The sequence below is a fragment of the Serinus canaria genome, chromosome Z (assembly GCF_022539315.1).
Source record: "Serinus canaria isolate serCan28SL12 chromosome Z, serCan2020, whole genome shotgun sequence".
Taxonomy (NCBI): domain Eukaryota; kingdom Metazoa; phylum Chordata; class Aves; order Passeriformes; family Fringillidae; genus Serinus; species Serinus canaria.
The window spans coordinates 44,507,023-44,525,998 of NC_066343.1; the positions used below are offsets into that span (position 1 = coordinate 44,507,023).

The 18,976-nt window shown below is 39.7% G+C and overlaps 1 protein-coding gene across 1 annotated transcript in view; it reads left to right on the forward strand.

The window, feature by feature from the left end:
• The window catches only part of FREM1 (FRAS1 related extracellular matrix 1), a 65,103-nt gene that overhangs the window by 14,752 nt on the left and 31,375 nt on the right, over nt 1–18,976 (forward strand). The window contains exons 8-21 of the mRNA XM_030237554.2: nt 1,797–1,928; nt 3,444–3,788; nt 4,456–4,598; nt 5,155–5,351; nt 6,507–6,597; nt 7,628–7,795; nt 8,383–8,591; nt 9,369–9,462; nt 9,838–10,090; nt 11,817–12,014; nt 13,213–13,398; nt 14,346–14,542; nt 15,323–15,551; nt 17,155–17,299. Of these exons, the coding sequence (XP_030093414.2) occupies nt 1,797–1,928; nt 3,444–3,788; nt 4,456–4,598; nt 5,155–5,351; nt 6,507–6,597; nt 7,628–7,795; nt 8,383–8,591; nt 9,369–9,462; nt 9,838–10,090; nt 11,817–12,014; nt 13,213–13,398; nt 14,346–14,542; nt 15,323–15,551; nt 17,155–17,299 (2,587 nt within the window). The remainder of the gene's footprint in view (nt 1–1,796; nt 1,929–3,443; nt 3,789–4,455; nt 4,599–5,154; nt 5,352–6,506; nt 6,598–7,627; nt 7,796–8,382; nt 8,592–9,368; nt 9,463–9,837; nt 10,091–11,816; nt 12,015–13,212; nt 13,399–14,345; nt 14,543–15,322; nt 15,552–17,154; nt 17,300–18,976) is intronic.

Sequence of the window (18,976 nt, forward strand, 5' to 3'; positions counted from 1 at the left end):
CTAAGTTAATTTTGCTTGCAAATCAATAACATTTTGACACACGTATTTGACAAAGCTGTAAAAATCAGATTTTCACCTGGAGTCTAAGGATCATTAAACTGAAGGACCTATTTTCCCCTACATCCGTTTTGGAGGGAACATGTTACAACAACTTGAAAAGGATCTAATAACTGGAATGAAGAATAAAGAAAAAATGGAGTTAAAGGAAAACTGTGATTTATTTATACAGCATTTTCTTGATGAATGAACTGTTCATAAAAAAGTATGAATATTTAGGGCAAATATATGATGGAATAGGAAGAGTGGGGTAGCACATGGGAAAGACCGAGGCTTATTTGTGTTGTTTAAAGTGGAAGTGTGCAAAAATTAACAATTAGGAAAAAGGGCATGATATACCACCAGCATTTAAAGCCTGGAAACCTCACAGGGTTAGGTCTAATTTGAACAGATTTATAATGCCTGCTCTGGAAAGGGAACAGAGTCCCTCATCTAGAGTGCACTGATATTTAACCATCAAAAGGAAAATATATAATATCAAACACGTCTGGAAATTAACACCAGGGAAAGTGCAGTTTTCCTATGGTAGGAAAGGAAAGGAGCTGAGAAGAAGGTACCTCATGTCTTCCAGAGAAATCTCACCTGAAATGACTATCTAATTAAGAAGGAGCACCGTCCTCTGTCAGGAAGATCAACATATGTTTTTAACTGCAGACTCACTAAAGAATCTCAATGTCCAGTTTCAGACATTGTGAGATTTCCAGTGCAATGCTCCTGTCGGTGCAAATGCCCAGATATGTGCCTCATTAGATTATCAGATAATTAGAAGCCAGATGTCAAGGAAATTTCCTGCCTTACCTTTCAGATACCCTTCTCTGTGAGCCACAGTTGCACTACCCAAGACTTTCACTGCTGGGACTGAAGTCATTCACAGCATGTGGCTCCAGTGACCTGATGGCTGTCCTGCTTGACTTCCCACACTCACTGCACTCACACAAACACACAACTTTCTGTTACTGGCTCAGTCTGGGTTTCCCATGTCGGAATTCCAGCTGTCTGCTTCCTTTATGTAATTTAACTGTGGTGCTGCAGCACAAAAATTAGCTCAAACTGTGTGTCTCCACGGAGGGACCCTGAGCAAAGGAATCCCTGACTTTTATACCCCCACAATTTGTGTGTACTAGTTCCAGTGGTGATATTTGTTCTTGTTGAAGTCTCTGAGTGTCCAAATACACCCTGTGCCCTCTTTTAGACAAAGGTTCATGCCCATTGACGGTTCTTTGCCTGGGGCTTCAGATATTTCCCCCCACCCAGGACACAATCTGCAACTTGCACGTGAAGCTACCTGCACTAGGTGCATTCTGCAACATCAGAATTGGTTATTTCTCTGAAAAAGATTCCTTAAAGACAATGAAAAAATTCAAGTATGTCAGAAGCTGTTATCAGACTTTTAGGTGATAACAGCTTCGAATCGTAGTATTATAGAAGTGTTAAGATTGGAAAGAACCTGCAAATTTATCTTCATCTGAATATCACCATGCCCACTAAACTGTGTCATGAAGTGCCATGTCTGCTTGTTTTTTGAACACTTCCAGTGATGGTGACTCCGCTACTGCCCTGGGAGTAAGCTAAATTACTCTTTCAGTGTAGAAATTTTTCCTCATATCTAAACCCCCACTGGAATGCTTTTCACAAATAGATGTGCAGATAGAATTAAATATTCTGGGTTTTTGCTCTGGTTGGAAACACCTTTAGAAGCTTTAGAGGCTGACAGTGATGTAAATCTCTGCTTTTTGCAGGCCTCAGCCTCCTAGAGGGGCAATCCCGACCCATCACCTGGCAGCACTTCCAAGTTGTAGACAATGATGACATCCAAAATGTTCGCTTGGTCACAGCTGATGGCTTACAGCATGGGCGGCTGTCAGTCAGAGGTAGGTAATTTCAACTGCAGAGACTGGAAAAATCTCCTCTATGCTAAAACAACAGCTCTGCTCCCTCTGCTAACCACCTTCCCCTGCTACAACCATGGGTATTAAAACAGGAATGTTCAAAAAATTCAGTATTTAAACCTTTACTTTCCTAATGTATGTTTACACTCCAAAGGCAAAATTTTAAAGAAATCAGCTATGCTTTCATTGAGAAACATGATTTGGGATAAGCACAGTCAATACATTTTCAGTTCTTACATTTTTGCTTGCACATTTTAAGGAATGCCAAGTGATTTTGTTTTGTTGGCAAATACTAACATTTGGATATAATTGTTACTGGCAGCTTTAAGGTTTATTTCAAAGAGTTGAAATTAAATTCGACTTCTAACTCATTTGCCTTCTGCATTATCAATATCATTAGTTTTGCTTTCCAGCATATCAGTCACCACAGAGCTTGGGAAAAAGGTTATATAATGGAAATCACTCTGATCTTGGCAGGGTGGGAACATGCTGCCGCTATCAATGCTGAGTTTTTTTGATAGTTGTATGTATTCATGTAAAATGCATAACCTAAACACATAAAAAAACTATTTAAAGAAAAAGAAAGGCGGTATTTTGAATATAGCAGACATAGAAACTCTTCAGAAGTAAACTTAACTCCAGAAAACTCCTGACAAGTAGTCCAGTGTCTGCAATATCATCCTCCTGCAAAGCTACAGACAGGAACTGTGTTGTCAGCAGTGCTGGGTGGGTCCAGCCCCAGAGACAGTGCTGGGGAGACCGTGCAGCCAGCCAGGGCCCATCTCCTGGAGGCAGTCCTGCCTCTGCACACTGCATTTGAGGGCTGCTCAGCCTACCATGCACCAGCCAGAGCTGGGTACTCTGCCTCCAGGGACTATGCCTTATTCTTTTTTGTCTCTCCTCATACCAAGGAAAACATCACCACAATTTCTGGCAATTGTTCTTTTTTTTCTTTTTTTGTAAAACCTTAGAGGAATGCTTGGCTCTTTTCTTGGTGGCCTCTTTTCTTTTAGTGCCACTTACAGTTCTTGAATCCTTTAGCTTGCCTGATAACTGTCTTATTACAGGATCATAACCTCAATATACCAAAACCCCTACATCATTATATTTTACTTGAAAGTAAATCCTGATCTTTAATTATAAGTATATATTTTTTGATATATTCTTTGATGCTTAAAATGCCTGTAATATGCTCTGATAAAAAAGTAGAGGTTGAAATTAAAGGGGAAACAATCACAGTTAAAAATCCTTGATGTCTCCAGTTACCTTAAGTGACGTTTGGAGGATTTTCTCTGCTGTCACAGTTACAAATTTTGCATTCTTATTAGCTACTCTACTTCTACAACCTTTTTTTTGGTAGGTGAAGTTACATTTGATTTTTCGAGTTACCAACATGTTGTTCACCTCTCTACCTCAATAATCTTCATATTAGTGGAAAGATACTTTTCTGGGCTGAACCACACATTTTTGATGCGTTTTCTTCCACTGTTTTGACAGGAGGGAAAGGATTCATGTTCACTGTCTCTGACATTCAGGCTGGAGTTGTCCGCTACCATCATGATGACAGCGATTCTACTAAGGACTTTGTGGTATTTAGAATTTTTGATGGCTCCCACAGTATTCGCCACAAGTTTCCAATAAATATCCTCCCTAAAGATGATAGCCCTCCATTTCTGATCAGCAATGTGGTCATTGAAATTCAAGAGGGACAGACAATCCTGATTCAGCGCTCCATGCTTCATGCTTCGGACATGGATTCCAGTGATGACTACATACTGTTCAATATTACCAAGCTACCACAAGCTGGAGAAGTCTTGAAGAAACCTGGACCAAACATGATAGGTAAGGAAGCACATCCATGAAAGTACACTTTTCTTTGTCCCCTCCGTTTAAAAATACAGTAAATGTTACAGTCAGACACCTTATTTTGGCTCAGGACAAATAATGGCAAATTTGGACTTACGTAATTGTAGAGTAAAATCACTAATTGATGTTGGTCTCTGCACTTGCATAAGCATCCCTGTGCACACAATTTATCCTGTAATTTTTCCATTTTGAGCCCATTTTCCTACAGTACTTTACTCTGGAAAAAGTATTGGGCGAATCAGGAGTTAGTTTATATGCAAGGGTCTGTGACAAACTCAGAGCTAAAACATGATCCTAAATATGCTAAATGATGAGAAAACTTTTCTTCCATGTAACAACCCAGAAAGCTAAGCTGTAGAGGCTGCTAGTCCTGCAAATTCTCTTCTGACTTTTGAACACAGCTTTCAGCCTGTTTGCCTCATTTTTTTGAATGACCTTTAAATGACACAGAAAAGAAATTGATGGTGATCTTCAGAGAATGTGGAAGACAATGAGAGAACATTTTGAAGGACTGGCTCCAGTTAGGGTGAAAAAGAGGACATTATACTTCCCCAATTATTTGGACAGCTAATGCATAACTTTAATTAAAGTAGTATTAAAATAATGGAGTGTTCAATAGAAGATGAATTCTTCATTTCAACAGGGTATTCTGTCAACAGTTTTCTTCAGAGGGATCTATTTAATGGAATGATTTATTATCGTCATTTGGGAGGAGAAGTATTTGAAGATTCCCTTGAATTTGTGCTATGTGATAGCCATGACCCTCCAAATCTCTCAGAGCTACAGGTATGGAATGAAAGTATCTTTGCAGTCTCCTGAATTTTTTCTTCAAATGGCAGATATCTTACATGTTCTGACAGGCTTTCAAATAAAACTGGTATCTGATGGCCGTCATCACAGCAGTGTTCTTTAGGGCTGTTTCTTGCTCTTGCTTTCAGTGGGGTGGTTCTCTCCCTGGCCGAATAAAGTCAAGTTCATCAAAAAGACTTCTTCCTATGCTAAAAAACAACATGCTGAAAATAAATTGTATTTGGGGACAGTACAAACAAATTAAACAACCATCCTGAAGTCAACTGAAAATAGACTATTTTTTTAATGCAAGAGCCCAACATACTGAATTTAACTTTGCATTTAATTTAAAGGGGAAACCTCTAAGAGTCAAAAGCTTTGCCTTTAACTGTTATATACCTCCATTAATCATGTGTTGATGATATGGCATTAGAGCCACATCCTGGATCTCACAGTCCAGTGATCCACTTCTGTGTGCCTGCTGGCTAACAGCTGCTTGGGACACTCTTAGTGAGAGCAATGGCTGATGATTCTACTGTCTCCCCAATTGCAGGTGATGATGGTTCACATTATCCCTGTGGATGACCAGCTGCCCAGAGAAGCTCCGGGAGTGACCCGCCACCTGGTTGTTAAGGAGACTGAGATTTCTCACCTAACTAAGAAACATCTCCACTTCATAGATGTGGAAGAGCAAGACAGGGAGCTCACATATACCATAACCACTTCCCCATTTTTCTCTTGCACCCATGGGTAGGTGCAACCTGACATAGCTTTCAGATGGGACAAGGGAATAAACCATGTAAGAGCAACAGCCTCAGTAGCAGTAACATACTTGTGCCTCAAGTTCTTCCCCTGTTTGTTGAAAGTGCAGGTGCCAATAGTTGGATGCGGCTCTCCTGTTGATGATTAAGGGTAAGCTAGAGCCTGAAGCAACGGAGTAATACACAGAGTAATAAGAAATAGATAATTCACAGTTGAACAAGAAAAAAGAAGGAGTAAATCTTGTGAAATACTTACCTTTTGTTTGACATGAAATTTACGTTGACTTTTGGGGTTCTGGACAGCCTCAAGCACAAGTCACAGCACCTCTTCTAACTCTTAGAATGGGGCTGACCTGTGCCTGCCCCAGACTGAGACCAGGAGGTGCTGCAGCTGTTTAAAGGGGTATGTATCAGACACTCCCAATTGTGGACTAGGAAGATGTGGAACAGAAAACAGGCAAAACACATTGTGGGAGCAAGGGAGATATGGAATGAATGGGTGCAGAAGCAGTTTACATCCCTGGTGCTGTAATCTCACTACAACATCAGCAACAATTTGCTAAATGAAAAGTTTTAAATCCAGAAATTGCATGGTTTAAGCTGAAGATTAACACTTTCAATTTTGACCTCAGGCAGCAAAGGATCATTATACAGCTGGGGGAGAAGGCTGTTTCCAATCAGTCAAATAGCCACATGGTTATCCAGTTTGCTGGTTACTGCTGTTGGAAATCTGGGTTGCTGGAAACTGGTTAATTTCAGAGTTTATAGGGTGTATGAAACTAGAAATAATTAATTATTCCACTTAAAGATATATGCAGGTGTGCAAGTAATAATAATACTACTGTGATGGCCTAGACTTGCAGGTAGTGTAAATAGTATCTGGGGCATGTAGAGACACACTTGCAGTAATTCCAGAGCTTGCTTATGAGATGATATTTCATGATCATTCCTGAAAAGTATTTATTTTGGTCAGTTTTCTGTGGTAATGTTAAAATGGATAACAAGGATGGAAGAATGTTTTTCCTTTCAATGAAGCTGGAAGTGCGAAGCTAATTTGAAATGCCAGACTGAGTGAGCTACGTGGCTATTTTTCTTGTTCTTTGGTATTGCTAGCCAAGATGTGACACACATATTTTTTGTATAGCTACTCAGATGCTGGGAAGCTGTTTTTGGTGGACACCATCCCCAAACTGGTCAAGGATCCTACTGCTCTTGCATTGCAGTCATTTACTCAGGTTTGTTATGCTACCTGATACCATAATGAGTTCTAAACAATTTTAAAAAGTTACAAGTGTACAGCTTTTATTTGACAGGAAAACAAGAGGTGAAAACTGAGGAGCAGTACTATCACAATCTCTGCTTAAGAAGCTCAAAACTCTGCTATTCCAATACCAGATTTTAAAACAAATTTCTATCATGTTTCTGTTTTGCAATATGTAAACACAAATGTCCTAAAACCAGCAGGGGCTACAGTTGCTTGGATAGGCTGAATTTGGCTTCACATGACGAAAAAGGAATGGAAAAGTATGCAAAATGTGGAAATGAGATCTTGGACAGTTTCTTGTTTCATCTCAGTGTCTCCACCAGTAGATACCAGTAGTACAGGACAGAACAGGCTGGAACAGACTTCTCCAGGATTTTGTAATTCAGTTTTCATGCGTTTGTAGTCTGACAAATAAGTATTACTAAAGTGTCCTGTTTTATATCCTGTTGTAGGGTTAAAGTTGCATGATGATCATTGCAGAACCATAATGAGAGCTCTGACCCTACAGACCCTAAACTGTGTGCCTAATATGGGTATCTGAATGCAAGATTTTGATGTTCCTATCACTGGCCTGTCCTCACCATGAAACACAGGGCATGCAGTTACTATTCGTACTAATGAAGGAAAATTCAGCTGCTATGGGAGATGATAGCTTTTATGACTTGTTTATTTTAAAGTCCCAGTAAGAAAACGTCCTTGGGCCAGCATTTTGAAAGGGACCCATAGAGAAGTTCAGGCCATCACCTCAGCTATCACTTCTAAACCATATCTATATTTTTTGCTAGAGGTTTGAGTACTTGAGCCTATACTCACCTTATTTGTACCTAAAGATGCATTTAATCAAGGTATGGCTAGTAGCTAAAGTGTACATGCAAAATTTCTAAAATTTATTTTGATGGCTGGATAGCACCTAAACAGGGGATGATAAAGGTTCCTAATGTCATGGATTATTAACATCCCCATCATGTCCTCTTACATGCACCCTGCTTCTCTTTTTGTAGCATGCTGTGAACTATATGAAAGTTGCTTACATGCCACCACTGCAGGACATTGGACCCGAACCTCAGCAAGTCCAGTTTATTTTTTCTGTCAGCAATCAGCATGGAGGCACTTTGTATGGGATCTGCTTCAATATTACAATTCTTCCTGTGGACAATCAAGCCCCAGAGGTAGGGTGGTGTGTAGGGTAGGAAAGTGAGAAGGAAGGACTTAGATATTGCTTTGGGTAGAAACAAAATACAGAGAAATGTTCTGATTTACTGAGATACAAAATGAATTTTCCATGGGATCAGGGTTTCAGAGTCTTGCACACAGCTTGCATTGGGATAGAGGTACCTGGTGAATACTTCTCTGGTGAAGTCTGGAGAGTGTGCAATGTCATTTTTCATGACAAGCTGAGGGCTACCTTTGCCATCTATATATAGGTACAAAAACATATATGTTGCATCTTGGTTAGCAAAACTACATCCCTATATTTTGTGTTGCTTATTGCCTTAGGAGGTCAGAAGCCTCCAGAAATGGGATGAGAACTAGGATGCACATATTGTAGCCCACTGTTGGTAATTTCCTTAGCTTTTTCTAACACAGCAGAAAAGAGATATCCTTTGGCACACTTTTTTTTATTGTGTCACACATCCTTATAGCACAGCAAATGCCTTGCTATAAGGATGTGTGACATAAGAAAACGCTGTTTGGTGTGTGTTTAGAGGTGCTGGTGTTTAGAGCACAGACAGATCAGCATTTCTCCTCCCTGCAGGTTTTTACAACTCATTTGAGAGTGCAAGAAGGTGGCATGACCTCTATTACAGAGGGACACATTCTCATCTCTGATTCAGACACGAAACGAGAGCATCTCTTCCTGCTCCTGCGGAGGCAGCCGCAGCATGGGGTAGTGGAGCTGGATAACATTCCCATGAATGGAGGAGACAGGCTTTCCTGTGAGGACCTGCGTACCCTGGCAGTCAGGTTAGAAGAGTGGCGGCTGTCTTTTAGGGTAGCTGAGGCTCTCAGTTGAATGAGCCAAAGCCTGAAGTGGTGCAGAGCTCACCATAGCAATGTCCACCATAGCTCTGGCAGAGCTGCTCCTGGAGAAGATTGCTGGGTGAACCTCGGGATTGCAATGTCACCATGAAATGAGCTGTTGAGTGGCCAGGAAATGGGAGTCAGCATGCCTGCTGTAAATAGATTTCTCTGTAAAAGCTCTGCTCTATGCAGGTGAGGAGACAAATTCTGTACTCAGCCATGCCATTCCTGTGAAGAAGACACTGGTGCCAGCTGTTTTCTTTTAAGCTTGGTTCATTTACAAGAAAACTTTTGTTAACATTAATTAATGTAGAGGAGAAAATTTTGCTTTTTTATTTGTGGCAAAAGACATGACACATGCATGCAGAGCTAGAGATTCCTGGCTCTATTTCCATCTGTTAGAAAGTAGGCACTGACCACTGTCCTGAAAAACATGTTTAGTAAACACCTCACAACCAGCCAGGACATAGGTGACAAATCCTTAGGGAAACCTTTTTCCCAACTGATGAATGGTTTACTTTGGGAGTTTTCTTATTGTAGGAGAGCCCAAAAACCCTTTGGAGAAACTCTGATTCAGGATCAGCAGTATTAGGTGCACACCCTTACACAGGGAGCAGCTTTTTATACGGGGAGGGATACTCATTGTTAAGCATGACCAGAAATCATGGATTCTTTTTAGCTGTGAAAAATTTGTGTAGCTCTATAATTTCTTTTCCGCAGATATCGTCACGACGGCTCTGAGACTCTCACTGATGATGTTTTCTTTGCAGCCACAGATGGCATCCATTTTGTAGAGTTCATCCTGCAGGTCAAGGTCAGTGTGTGGTGTGTTTCTGAGAGCAATTTTCTGTGGGGAGGCAAATGGTACAAATCTTGACTCATGAAAGTCCTTGCATTACCACAGAAACTGGAAGATAATGGATATGTTAGGCTTCCATTTCAACTCTAGGTTTCAGGTTCACGTGGCAAATTTCAGAGAAGTTTGACTTGCACTTTGTACTTAAACTATAATTATCTAGTTTGGTCTTTTCTTCTTAATTCAGCTAGTTTCTTTTTGGTCATAGGGAAAGATCAGTGTACTCTGACAGTGGCATCAAGCTGCTAGTTTGAGCTGCAGAGCAATGCACTGAAACAACTGGCTTCCACTGAAACGAACAGTAAGGAAATCTTAAATTATTTTTCTGATTAGGTGCTGCCTGTGAATGATGAGCTACCTGTTATGCAAACAGGCCTTGTTCCCGTGCTCCACTGCCTGGAGGGTGAAGAAGTAGTCCTCTCCTCGGAGTACATTTACGCCACAGATGCGGACAGCGATGACATGGAACTGGTGTTCCTGCTGGCCCGCCAGCCCCACCACGGGGCAGTGAGGAAAGCTGGCATTGCCGTGGATCGCTTCTCCCAGGCTGATGTCATTGCTGGCTCAGTCACATACAGGCACACTAGTAAGTGAGCGAAGGACAGAATTAGAATGAAACAAGTATTAGTAAAAAAAAAAAAAAACAAAACTTAACCTGAATCCATGCCTTTGCAGAATTCCTGCAGGATCTTCTTAGGAACCATGTGTTGTGACTAGGGAAAAATAATAAACTGGCCTAAAAAAAAGAGTTGTCTGATAGACAACACACCACATGTGTTCTCCAAATCCCTGCTTGAACTGAAAATTATATTCAAACAAATATATGAAAGCACCATAATCCAGGAGGAACACTTTCACTGTTGCTGACAAAATAGCTTGGGCTTTTTTGACAAAATTATTATTAAGTACAAACTAGAGTATTTTGATGTGATTTATGACAGTAAAAAAAACAATTTCTACTTCTTGCTTGCCTCTCCAATCTAGAAGGCCATCTTCTTTGGACAATTCATAGTCTTTCTTTACCAGAAGATAAAGGAAGTTCTGAATTAATGAGAAAAAAAATGTTTAAAAGGCTTTATTTTGTGGTTTTATTGTCAGTAGCTTTTTTTTTTTTTTTAATTACTGGCAGAAATCAAGGGCTGGTTAACTTCCTTTCTTACTTAAATTTATCATTTCATGGGATTAAGGAGGTTCTCTTTCTAGATCTCTGAATAGCTTTGGTGGTTTTTCCCCCCCAAACATTCTGGTTTTCTGTTTAATTATTCTGTAATTCTGTGTTAGCATGGAGAATAGATGTGATATTTTCAAGCTTGGCACTGTCTAAAATGAACAGCTGGTATTTGAAAAGGAAGTACTCAATTGTGGCCACCAACAACAAACTTTTCTTCTGCCTTCTAAAGATATCACAAACTGTATTTCAATGACAATATTTTGCAGGGACATTAAAGTTTTACTTTCAAGGGTGTAGCATTTGTGGTTTTCATTTCTAAATTTCTAACATTAAATCTGCTCTCAGTAGGTATCACAAGAGAAGTCTGGGAGTCACTTCCCTTTGTTGGCTGCTTACTAATGGTGTCTTGCAGCAATGCATGACACGGGCTGCCAGAAATGCTGACAGCTGGAATACTCTGAGCCCACAGATGCTTCTTGCAAGGGATGGCAGCTCCCCAGTTCCGTATCAGCCCACATTTTAAATGTGATTGCATATAGGCATAATATACCCTACAGTAATAAAGTACAGCAATTAAGTACAGCCCTTGTTATAGTCCATTTTGTAAGGATAAGAAGCATATAGGAAGGCATGCATTACTTGCTACATTAAGAAGTTTTCTTTGAAAGAGCATGGATATTACCATTTGCCATAGAGGAACACATATGTAAAAGAACGATTTTCCTACATTCCTTGAGAAGGAGTGCAGGAAAAACACTTTTCCCACACATTATAAATTTTGTACATACATTAGTGCACGAAGAATCTTGATGAGTACTAGCTGTTTTATTACGATGTAACATAATATCACCACATTACAATTATAACATTATAATTAGTATAACAATACTAAAACTCTTTTCTACACCTTCTTATTATATCATAGAAGTGAGCTGGGTAAAATTAATTATTAACAACAAACCAAATCTCTAACCAAGTAGCACCCCACCAGTCAGAATTAAGAATTCCATTAATTTTGCTGGAATTTCTGAAATTTTGCTCTCTTTTTCTTCTGACTTGATATTAAAGACAGTCCCTGTAGGACAAAAATTAGTCTTCATGAAGTTTTGGTAAATAGTTTCTTCTAAATAATTTTTTGCAGGTGGTGAGATTGGCCTGACTCCTTGCATTGAGATCCTAACCTTGATTGTCTCTGACGGCGAGGCTGGCCCAGATGTGAAGGACTGCTGTTATGATGGGCCTCCTTCTCCCCCAGTTTCACGTGATGATCCATTCCCTGTCTACGACCTTAACATCACTGTGCTTCCAGTGGACAACCAGCCTCCATCAATTGTTACAGGTGAAAGCTACCTCCCACTATAACAGTACAAAGTGGGCCACCCAGGACAGTAATGGCCAAAGACCCAGAATGGCTCTTTTTGTTATTTGATTTTTAGCATTAGACGTAGTTAGCTGAGATCAGCATACAAAAGTTTTGTATCAGAATTTTGGTCAGTTTTATTTTCATTTCCTTGTACAGTGCAAACAGCCAATCCAGCTGCCAGTGCAGTATGAGCTTGCTGCTCTTCAGCTGCATGTTTAAAGCATGCAGTTAGAGATGGGAGCTCTCAGATCTGCTCCCCACCATGTCTACATGCTGACTGCTGCATATGTAAGCCATGTCTAGGTAAAAGTGATCTATATCTTGTCCCTGAACTGCACTCATGGCCCAACAGGTATGAGGTTTATACAGGGCAAAAGCATAAACATAAATAGAGACATTTATTTACCTTTGTGTGTAAAGCATAAAACAGAAATTTGGGACAGAATCATTATATTTAATCATTTTAGCAAATAAAGACAAAAGCTGTACATTAATAGATATGAAGCCACATTTTCACAAGTACTCTTCAGAATCTAAGAAGTTCAGTTAAAATGGAAATAGAGTTCATAACATACATCTAGTACAACTGCAGCCCATTATGTGAAATTTCCATCAATTTCCTGGGCTTTTTAGTGTAGTCTGTAGTATGCATATTAAAAGTATGTTTTCTATATTCTTTTGTCTTTTAATGTTATTTGTTTTTAAGTATCAGGTATATGTTATGTATCTCAGAGAATATTTAAGCATATGTATGAGTAGTTTTGTAATTTGCAGGCGCTCACCCAAGTAATGTTCTGGAAATGAAGCATTGTCCCAGCAGGGAAATTAAGCAGTGATGCATGAAAATTTGCTCATTATGAGCAATTCTTAACAGCTCTCATGTAATTAATGCTGTGACAGACAGAGGTAACAACTGTTTTTGCACAGTATATAAACCTTAGTTAATAACTTAACCAGTAATAATAATTTCATGATTCCCTTCTTCTCTACTTCCGTGATGGCAAAAGCAGAGATGTAGGTGATAGCAGAGAAGAAAACGTTAAAACAAAACCCCTTAGTAATTCAGTATTTTTTTGTATTTCCGCCCTTCGTTATTATTTCCATTCTTATTAACAAAAAAGCAACACTAAAATCAGCTCATGACCAGTAATGCTTAACATGTTTTTGTGCACAGGTGCAAGCTTTGTGGTGGAAGAGGGCTCTTCAGCAGCCCTCACTACCAAACATTTGTCTGCCACTGACCCTGACACCTCTGCAGATGACTTAGAGTTTGTGCTGGTTTCTCCTCCCCAGTTTGGTTACATTGAAAACGTACTGCCTTCTCCTGGGTTTGAGAAGAGCAACATGGGAATAAGCACAGGTAAGTCTTAATTTAGGACAATAAAGCAGATTAGATCTGGAGGGCTTGTGGAAAGCTCTGCAGTGGGCTCTGGTGGTGCAGATGCTGGTGTGGGCATTAACAGTGGGACTTTGTGCAGGAGTTCAAAGGGAGACTGAAGCAATGCAAATGTGAAGAATTGGCCCTTGAAGCAAACAAGGCAATCCTTGTTTTATGCATCCAACTGAGATCTATTAGAAGTCACGATATGAGATATTTATCTGCTCTCTCTGCCTTTCTCTTCAGTCCCCCATGAAAGACTCCAGTATCCCTCCACCTACACATCTGTCAAATAAACGCAGTAGCCTGAGTCCCACATTAGTTTCCAAGGCAAAGTTGCAAAAGTAATAGAGGTGGTGTTTGACTTAGATGGTGACTTCCCTTGTCCACTTTCAAACCGTGTAAGGCAGTTTCACCCTCAGCAGAACAGACTGTGACATGCTTTGTAACGCTCCCAGCTTTTACCAGCATCTTCAGCTGGAAACCTGTAATCGCTGCGTCTTTAGGTTCTCATTTTCGTGGTCTGTCAGTCAAAGTGTAATTAGAATAATATAATCACAGAATCATTTAGCTTGGAAAAAGCATCAAGTCCAGCAAGTAATCTAGCATTATCAATCTTGGACCTCACATATTTTCCTACCTGTCATTTGAGCTGGTTTTATATGGACTCAGTTTTAGAGTCTAAACTGAAAAGTGAGGAGCTTCAGAGTACCACCTGAAGCAAAATTTGCATTTTTCAGGGGGAAAGGGCTTGTGTCCTGCAGTAACATGTACAATGTAACTCTTACAGTCAAAAAATGACAAAGAACTTAAAAAAATCAAGTTATTTATTATTTGATAAAAGACATAGCTTCATTTTTTAAAATTATGTAGAAGACTAGAAGGCATGAAAGTATTGTGCTATCTCATTTTCTCTTTAAAATCTGTAGGTTCATTTCAGCTGAAGCACCTGAAAGCCATGAATATAAACTATGTTCAAGCCAGGCACGTGCGAATGGAGCCAACAGAGGACAAATTTGTACTTTATGTCACTGATGGGCTGCATCGCTCAGCAGAGACTCCATTTTTTGTGAGAATCAGCCCAACCAATGATGAAGTTCCAGAATTCATAGCCAGGAATATTACCGTAAGGAAATAAGCAAAATGTCTGTCATAGAACTACTTTAATCAGAATCCACTCTTTAATATAAATAAGAACATTGTCCTGATACCTGTTCCTCTGCATATTTCCTTTTGTGTAGTTCAGCCTACTTCAGGTAACAGCTCAGTGGAATCCCATGTAAACTTATAAGATAGAACTTCAGTGGGATAGGAGCAGTGCATAGATCTTGGAAATTTTACTTAAGTAAAAAGAAGGGATCAAATATTTAAACAAGTATGTGATCTAGAAAGCAGGGAGATCCTTAGTCTCCTTCTGCATTCCTAAGAGCTTTCACATTTTCAATAGAGTGGTTTTTTATATTTCTGGCATAGCTTCTCCCCTCTCTGTAGACTGTTTTTAATATAAATAACTCCATGAGTTGAGCGTAAACTTACTCTTGCTGTAAAGTAAAAAGTGGATGTATAAATTTATATGCATTCACATTTTTAGATATCTTTATATATTAAAAGGCTTTCTCCTTTATGCATTTCTGAGCAATAGATTTGGCATTGACTTACTTAACACATTTTCTATTAATCTGGGCAAACACAAACTTATTATCACAACTTCTCTTTTCATCATTGTAGCCACTTACTTTCTCTGTCTCTTAAACAAGTTGAAATCAGTAACTGATTAAAAAGCTACTGGGTAAGGGTGGATGAATCGAGAGATACAGTCGTACACAAAAATGCTCATGAAACCATGCTAGAATTCTATGATTTCTTTTAATGTAATAGAGTTGGACGTCTTTTCTTTCATGTTCAGGTTCAAGAAGGGGAGATGAAAGAGCTGGATCTGTCTGTTATCAATGCAGTTGATCTGGATGTGCCTAGAGACCCTCTGGTATTTGGGGTGGTGCAGAGGCCCTCCTACGGGTTCCTTATTAATGGTGTTCACAGCAGCGATGTTCAACACTATAAAGAGTTAATTAACCATGATCCCCACAGCCATGGGTTGCTTGTTCATGGCTTTTCCATGGAGCTACTGAGGAATGGTAGGTGCAGCATTCTTCTTACAATGGCCTTTCATTATTTTGATGAGGCAAGTGGCACACCAAAGAAATCTTCATCATTTATTTATTCGCTTGCCTTATGTTTATTTTCAAGACAATGTTTAGGAATGGAAATTGTCCTATTTAATGCTATTGTTATCTACTGATTTTAGGAACTGTCTATAAAATCATCCTGAGAGACCTCCGTATCAAAAAGGGTAGTAATATGAGTAGGAAAATCATCTGTCCTGAAAAAAATAAAGGGAGTAATATAACATAATGTAACATCATCAAATAGATTTGTAAATGTTTTACAACACCTAGACTAGAGAGACAACAAGACACATTAACACATTAAAAACACATTAACTGATCATGGGGTTAAGTTTTTTTTCAAATGATCACAGAATTGTAAAACATTTTAGGTTGCAAGGGACCTTTAGGGGTCAACAAGTCCGCTTCCCCTGCCATGGGCAGGCACAATTTGCGCTGGACCAAGTAGCCTGAAGCCACATTCAACCTGACCTTGAACACTTCCAGTGTTTCACAACCACTCTGGACAAACTATTCCAGCATCTCACCCCTCTCACTGTAAAACATTTTGTCCTTATGTCCAACCTAAACCTACTCCTGCCCCTTGTTATGTCACTATAGGCATTGGTAAAAAGTCTCGCTATCTCTCCTACAAACCTTCTTTAGACATTGAAAGGTTGCCATATACCATATGTCTAGCAATAAACATACAAGTTAGGACTCCAGAGCTTAGCATGAGCAGTCAGCCTGCTTTAAAGCAGCAAATCTCTTTCAAGTACATGTGATGAAAAAGTGTATTTTACAGTGCAAGGAATATGGTGGATCCCTCCTGACTGTGGCTATTCAGTAAAACATGGAATCTATCAGTATAAAGAGGAGCATGAATTCAATACTGTCACTCAAATTTCAGTTCAGCCCTCAAAAACTGAGGAAAGATTTTTTGTCTCTCTGCCTGTCTAATATGAACCTCCAGAAATATCGGGGGTCCACCCCAAATTCTTCTGCCTTCCTGAATCTTGGGTTTGACTTTCTTTCTTGGCTTTTTCCTGTTGTTATCCACAATAATGAACGAGCCATCTTTGGCCTAGAACTTCTGATTGTCCATGGTCATAGATACAAAGCCAGCTGTCCTTCCAAAGGCTTCTTCAAAGTTCCCTGAGGATTATTTTAAGCACAGGAAAGTATTGCCTGACAGTTTCATCCTCTCTATGGTTCCCATCAAAGTGATCTGGAATATGGAGAGGAGAAGAAATGTACCTTTTTTAGACTGACAGAGACTCCTCTTTTGGAGAGTCACTCCTTACTTAGGTCAGGCTGGTGACCTTGAATCAATAGTATGTTCCTAGATCACTGGGCAGCTGTGGCTCAACAAACTAATCTTCTGATAGCTAAGGCAAGTTTACTGTTACTCTAGCAGATGGGGAGGGGAGATGGAAGAAAGGTGATTGAAGCAGAGTGAAATGATGAGAGGGATTTTGCAGGAGTCACATTAAGCTGTTCTTTCCATTTCTCTCACTCATTCTCCCTCTCCATCTCTCTCTCTCTTATTTTTCCCCCTTCCTGCCTCATATAGGAATGAAGCTGATGTACATGCATGACAACTCTGAAAATCTCACTGACAGCTTTAAAATCCAGCTATCAGATGGAAAACATAAAGTCCTCAGAACAATTTCAGTAAAGGTCATTCCAGTTAATGATGAGAAGCCAGTGCTGAGCAAGTAAGTCATATGTTCCTGTTCTTGACAGTGGGATGTTTTTAGACAAAATGATGGAAAAGAGAACAGAACACCAAATCATAGAATCATACCATTGTTAAGGTTGAAAAAGGCCTTTAAGGTAATCAAATCCAACCATCAGAACAGTATCCCACCATGTTTACCATTAAACCATGTCTTTGGTGTCTGATGCAAAGAGGAAGCCATAACAAGCAACAGACTAATGTCAGTAAAAATGTTTCTATATAGGTCAGCTGGTTCTATCAGCCTGTCTAACAAAAATTTTTTACTGAAAGGAGACCTTTAGTGTTGCTCTACACTAAGCAAATAGAGGAAAAATAAAAGTGTGTGGGGAAAAACTTTCATAATTTGCTTCAAGTTGTTTGCCAGCTGTTGTACCTCTGCTGAACACTGACCACCATAGTACTGCTTTTTTCCCTAAGACAAAGACCTGCCTAAAATACCTCTCTGAAAGCAGCTCTGGATTTTGGGATGAGTGGATCCACAAGGCTGAAGCAGGGGAAGGGCTTTCTGATTATAATCCTCTTATTTTATATTCTAAAACTCTTTTCTCTGCCATAATTCAACTGCTGCAAAAGCACACACTAACTTCCTTTACACTTCAAAGCTAGGAGTCATAAAGGAAATAGACACAATCAGAAATTGCCTGGCAGACCTTTTATAGATAGGCAGCTGGCTGCAAGAGAGCCAAACCTCCTGGGCATTTTAAAAAGGAGCTCATCCCTTGGGATCTCCAGCTGATGACTTGTCAGAGCATCAGGACCTCCATACTTGTGACTGTTTTCCAGCCCCAGACTGACAGACAGGAAGCTAAGAGTCCAAAGGTTTTGTGGGCGCAGCTCTGAACCTCTAAAGTCTGCATTTCAGACTGACAACTGCCACTAAGGAGGGAATTTCTGATCCATCAGGGTATTTGGCTACTTTCAGATCAGAGTAATTATTATTTTTTTGCCAGGCAGAGCTTCCTGCAATAACGAATGTCAGTTTCTTAGTTTAAAGGTTTTAAATGACCACATAACACTAACATGAAAGAATATCAATTTTCAGTTAGAATAAAGAGTATAATTTATGTATGCATAAATTAGATAATTACTGATAATTGCCTATTTGTTCCTCACGTACTATAGCTTGATCTGCCATTTCCCACCCCCCTTCTGTGAAAGAAGAGGACGAAGTGCAAGAAGTGAAGTGCTTTTAGCTTTGCCCAACTAGATCCAGAAACTGTTGCTTCCTTGTCTGACAATGTTAGGTCTCACCACTTGCCATTCTTGTGGTGGACAATTTCATAGATTGAGACATTTACTCCCAAAATAGCTGTTCCTTTATAAGAAGTTACTGCCTCTTGCCTGTTACCCCTCCACTTAGATGGGATGTGCTGCCTGTATTTAAGCAGTAGTGCTCTAAGAAAATGTTCAGTTTGGCACTGGGGTGATTTAGCTGCCACATTCAGTCACTACATCTTCACTGTAGGGTACAGAGTTCCTTATGCTAGTGCAGTTTTACAGCTGAATATTGGGCAGTACTTGAAAGCTTTTCTTAACCTTTTGATCTTGGGGCACTTTCCACCCCAGGGATTTTCAGCTCTCATCTCCATTAGTTATGGTCAACAGACTGAAGAACCTGTAATGGGATGTTTTTGGCTGACAAACAGTGCCTCTT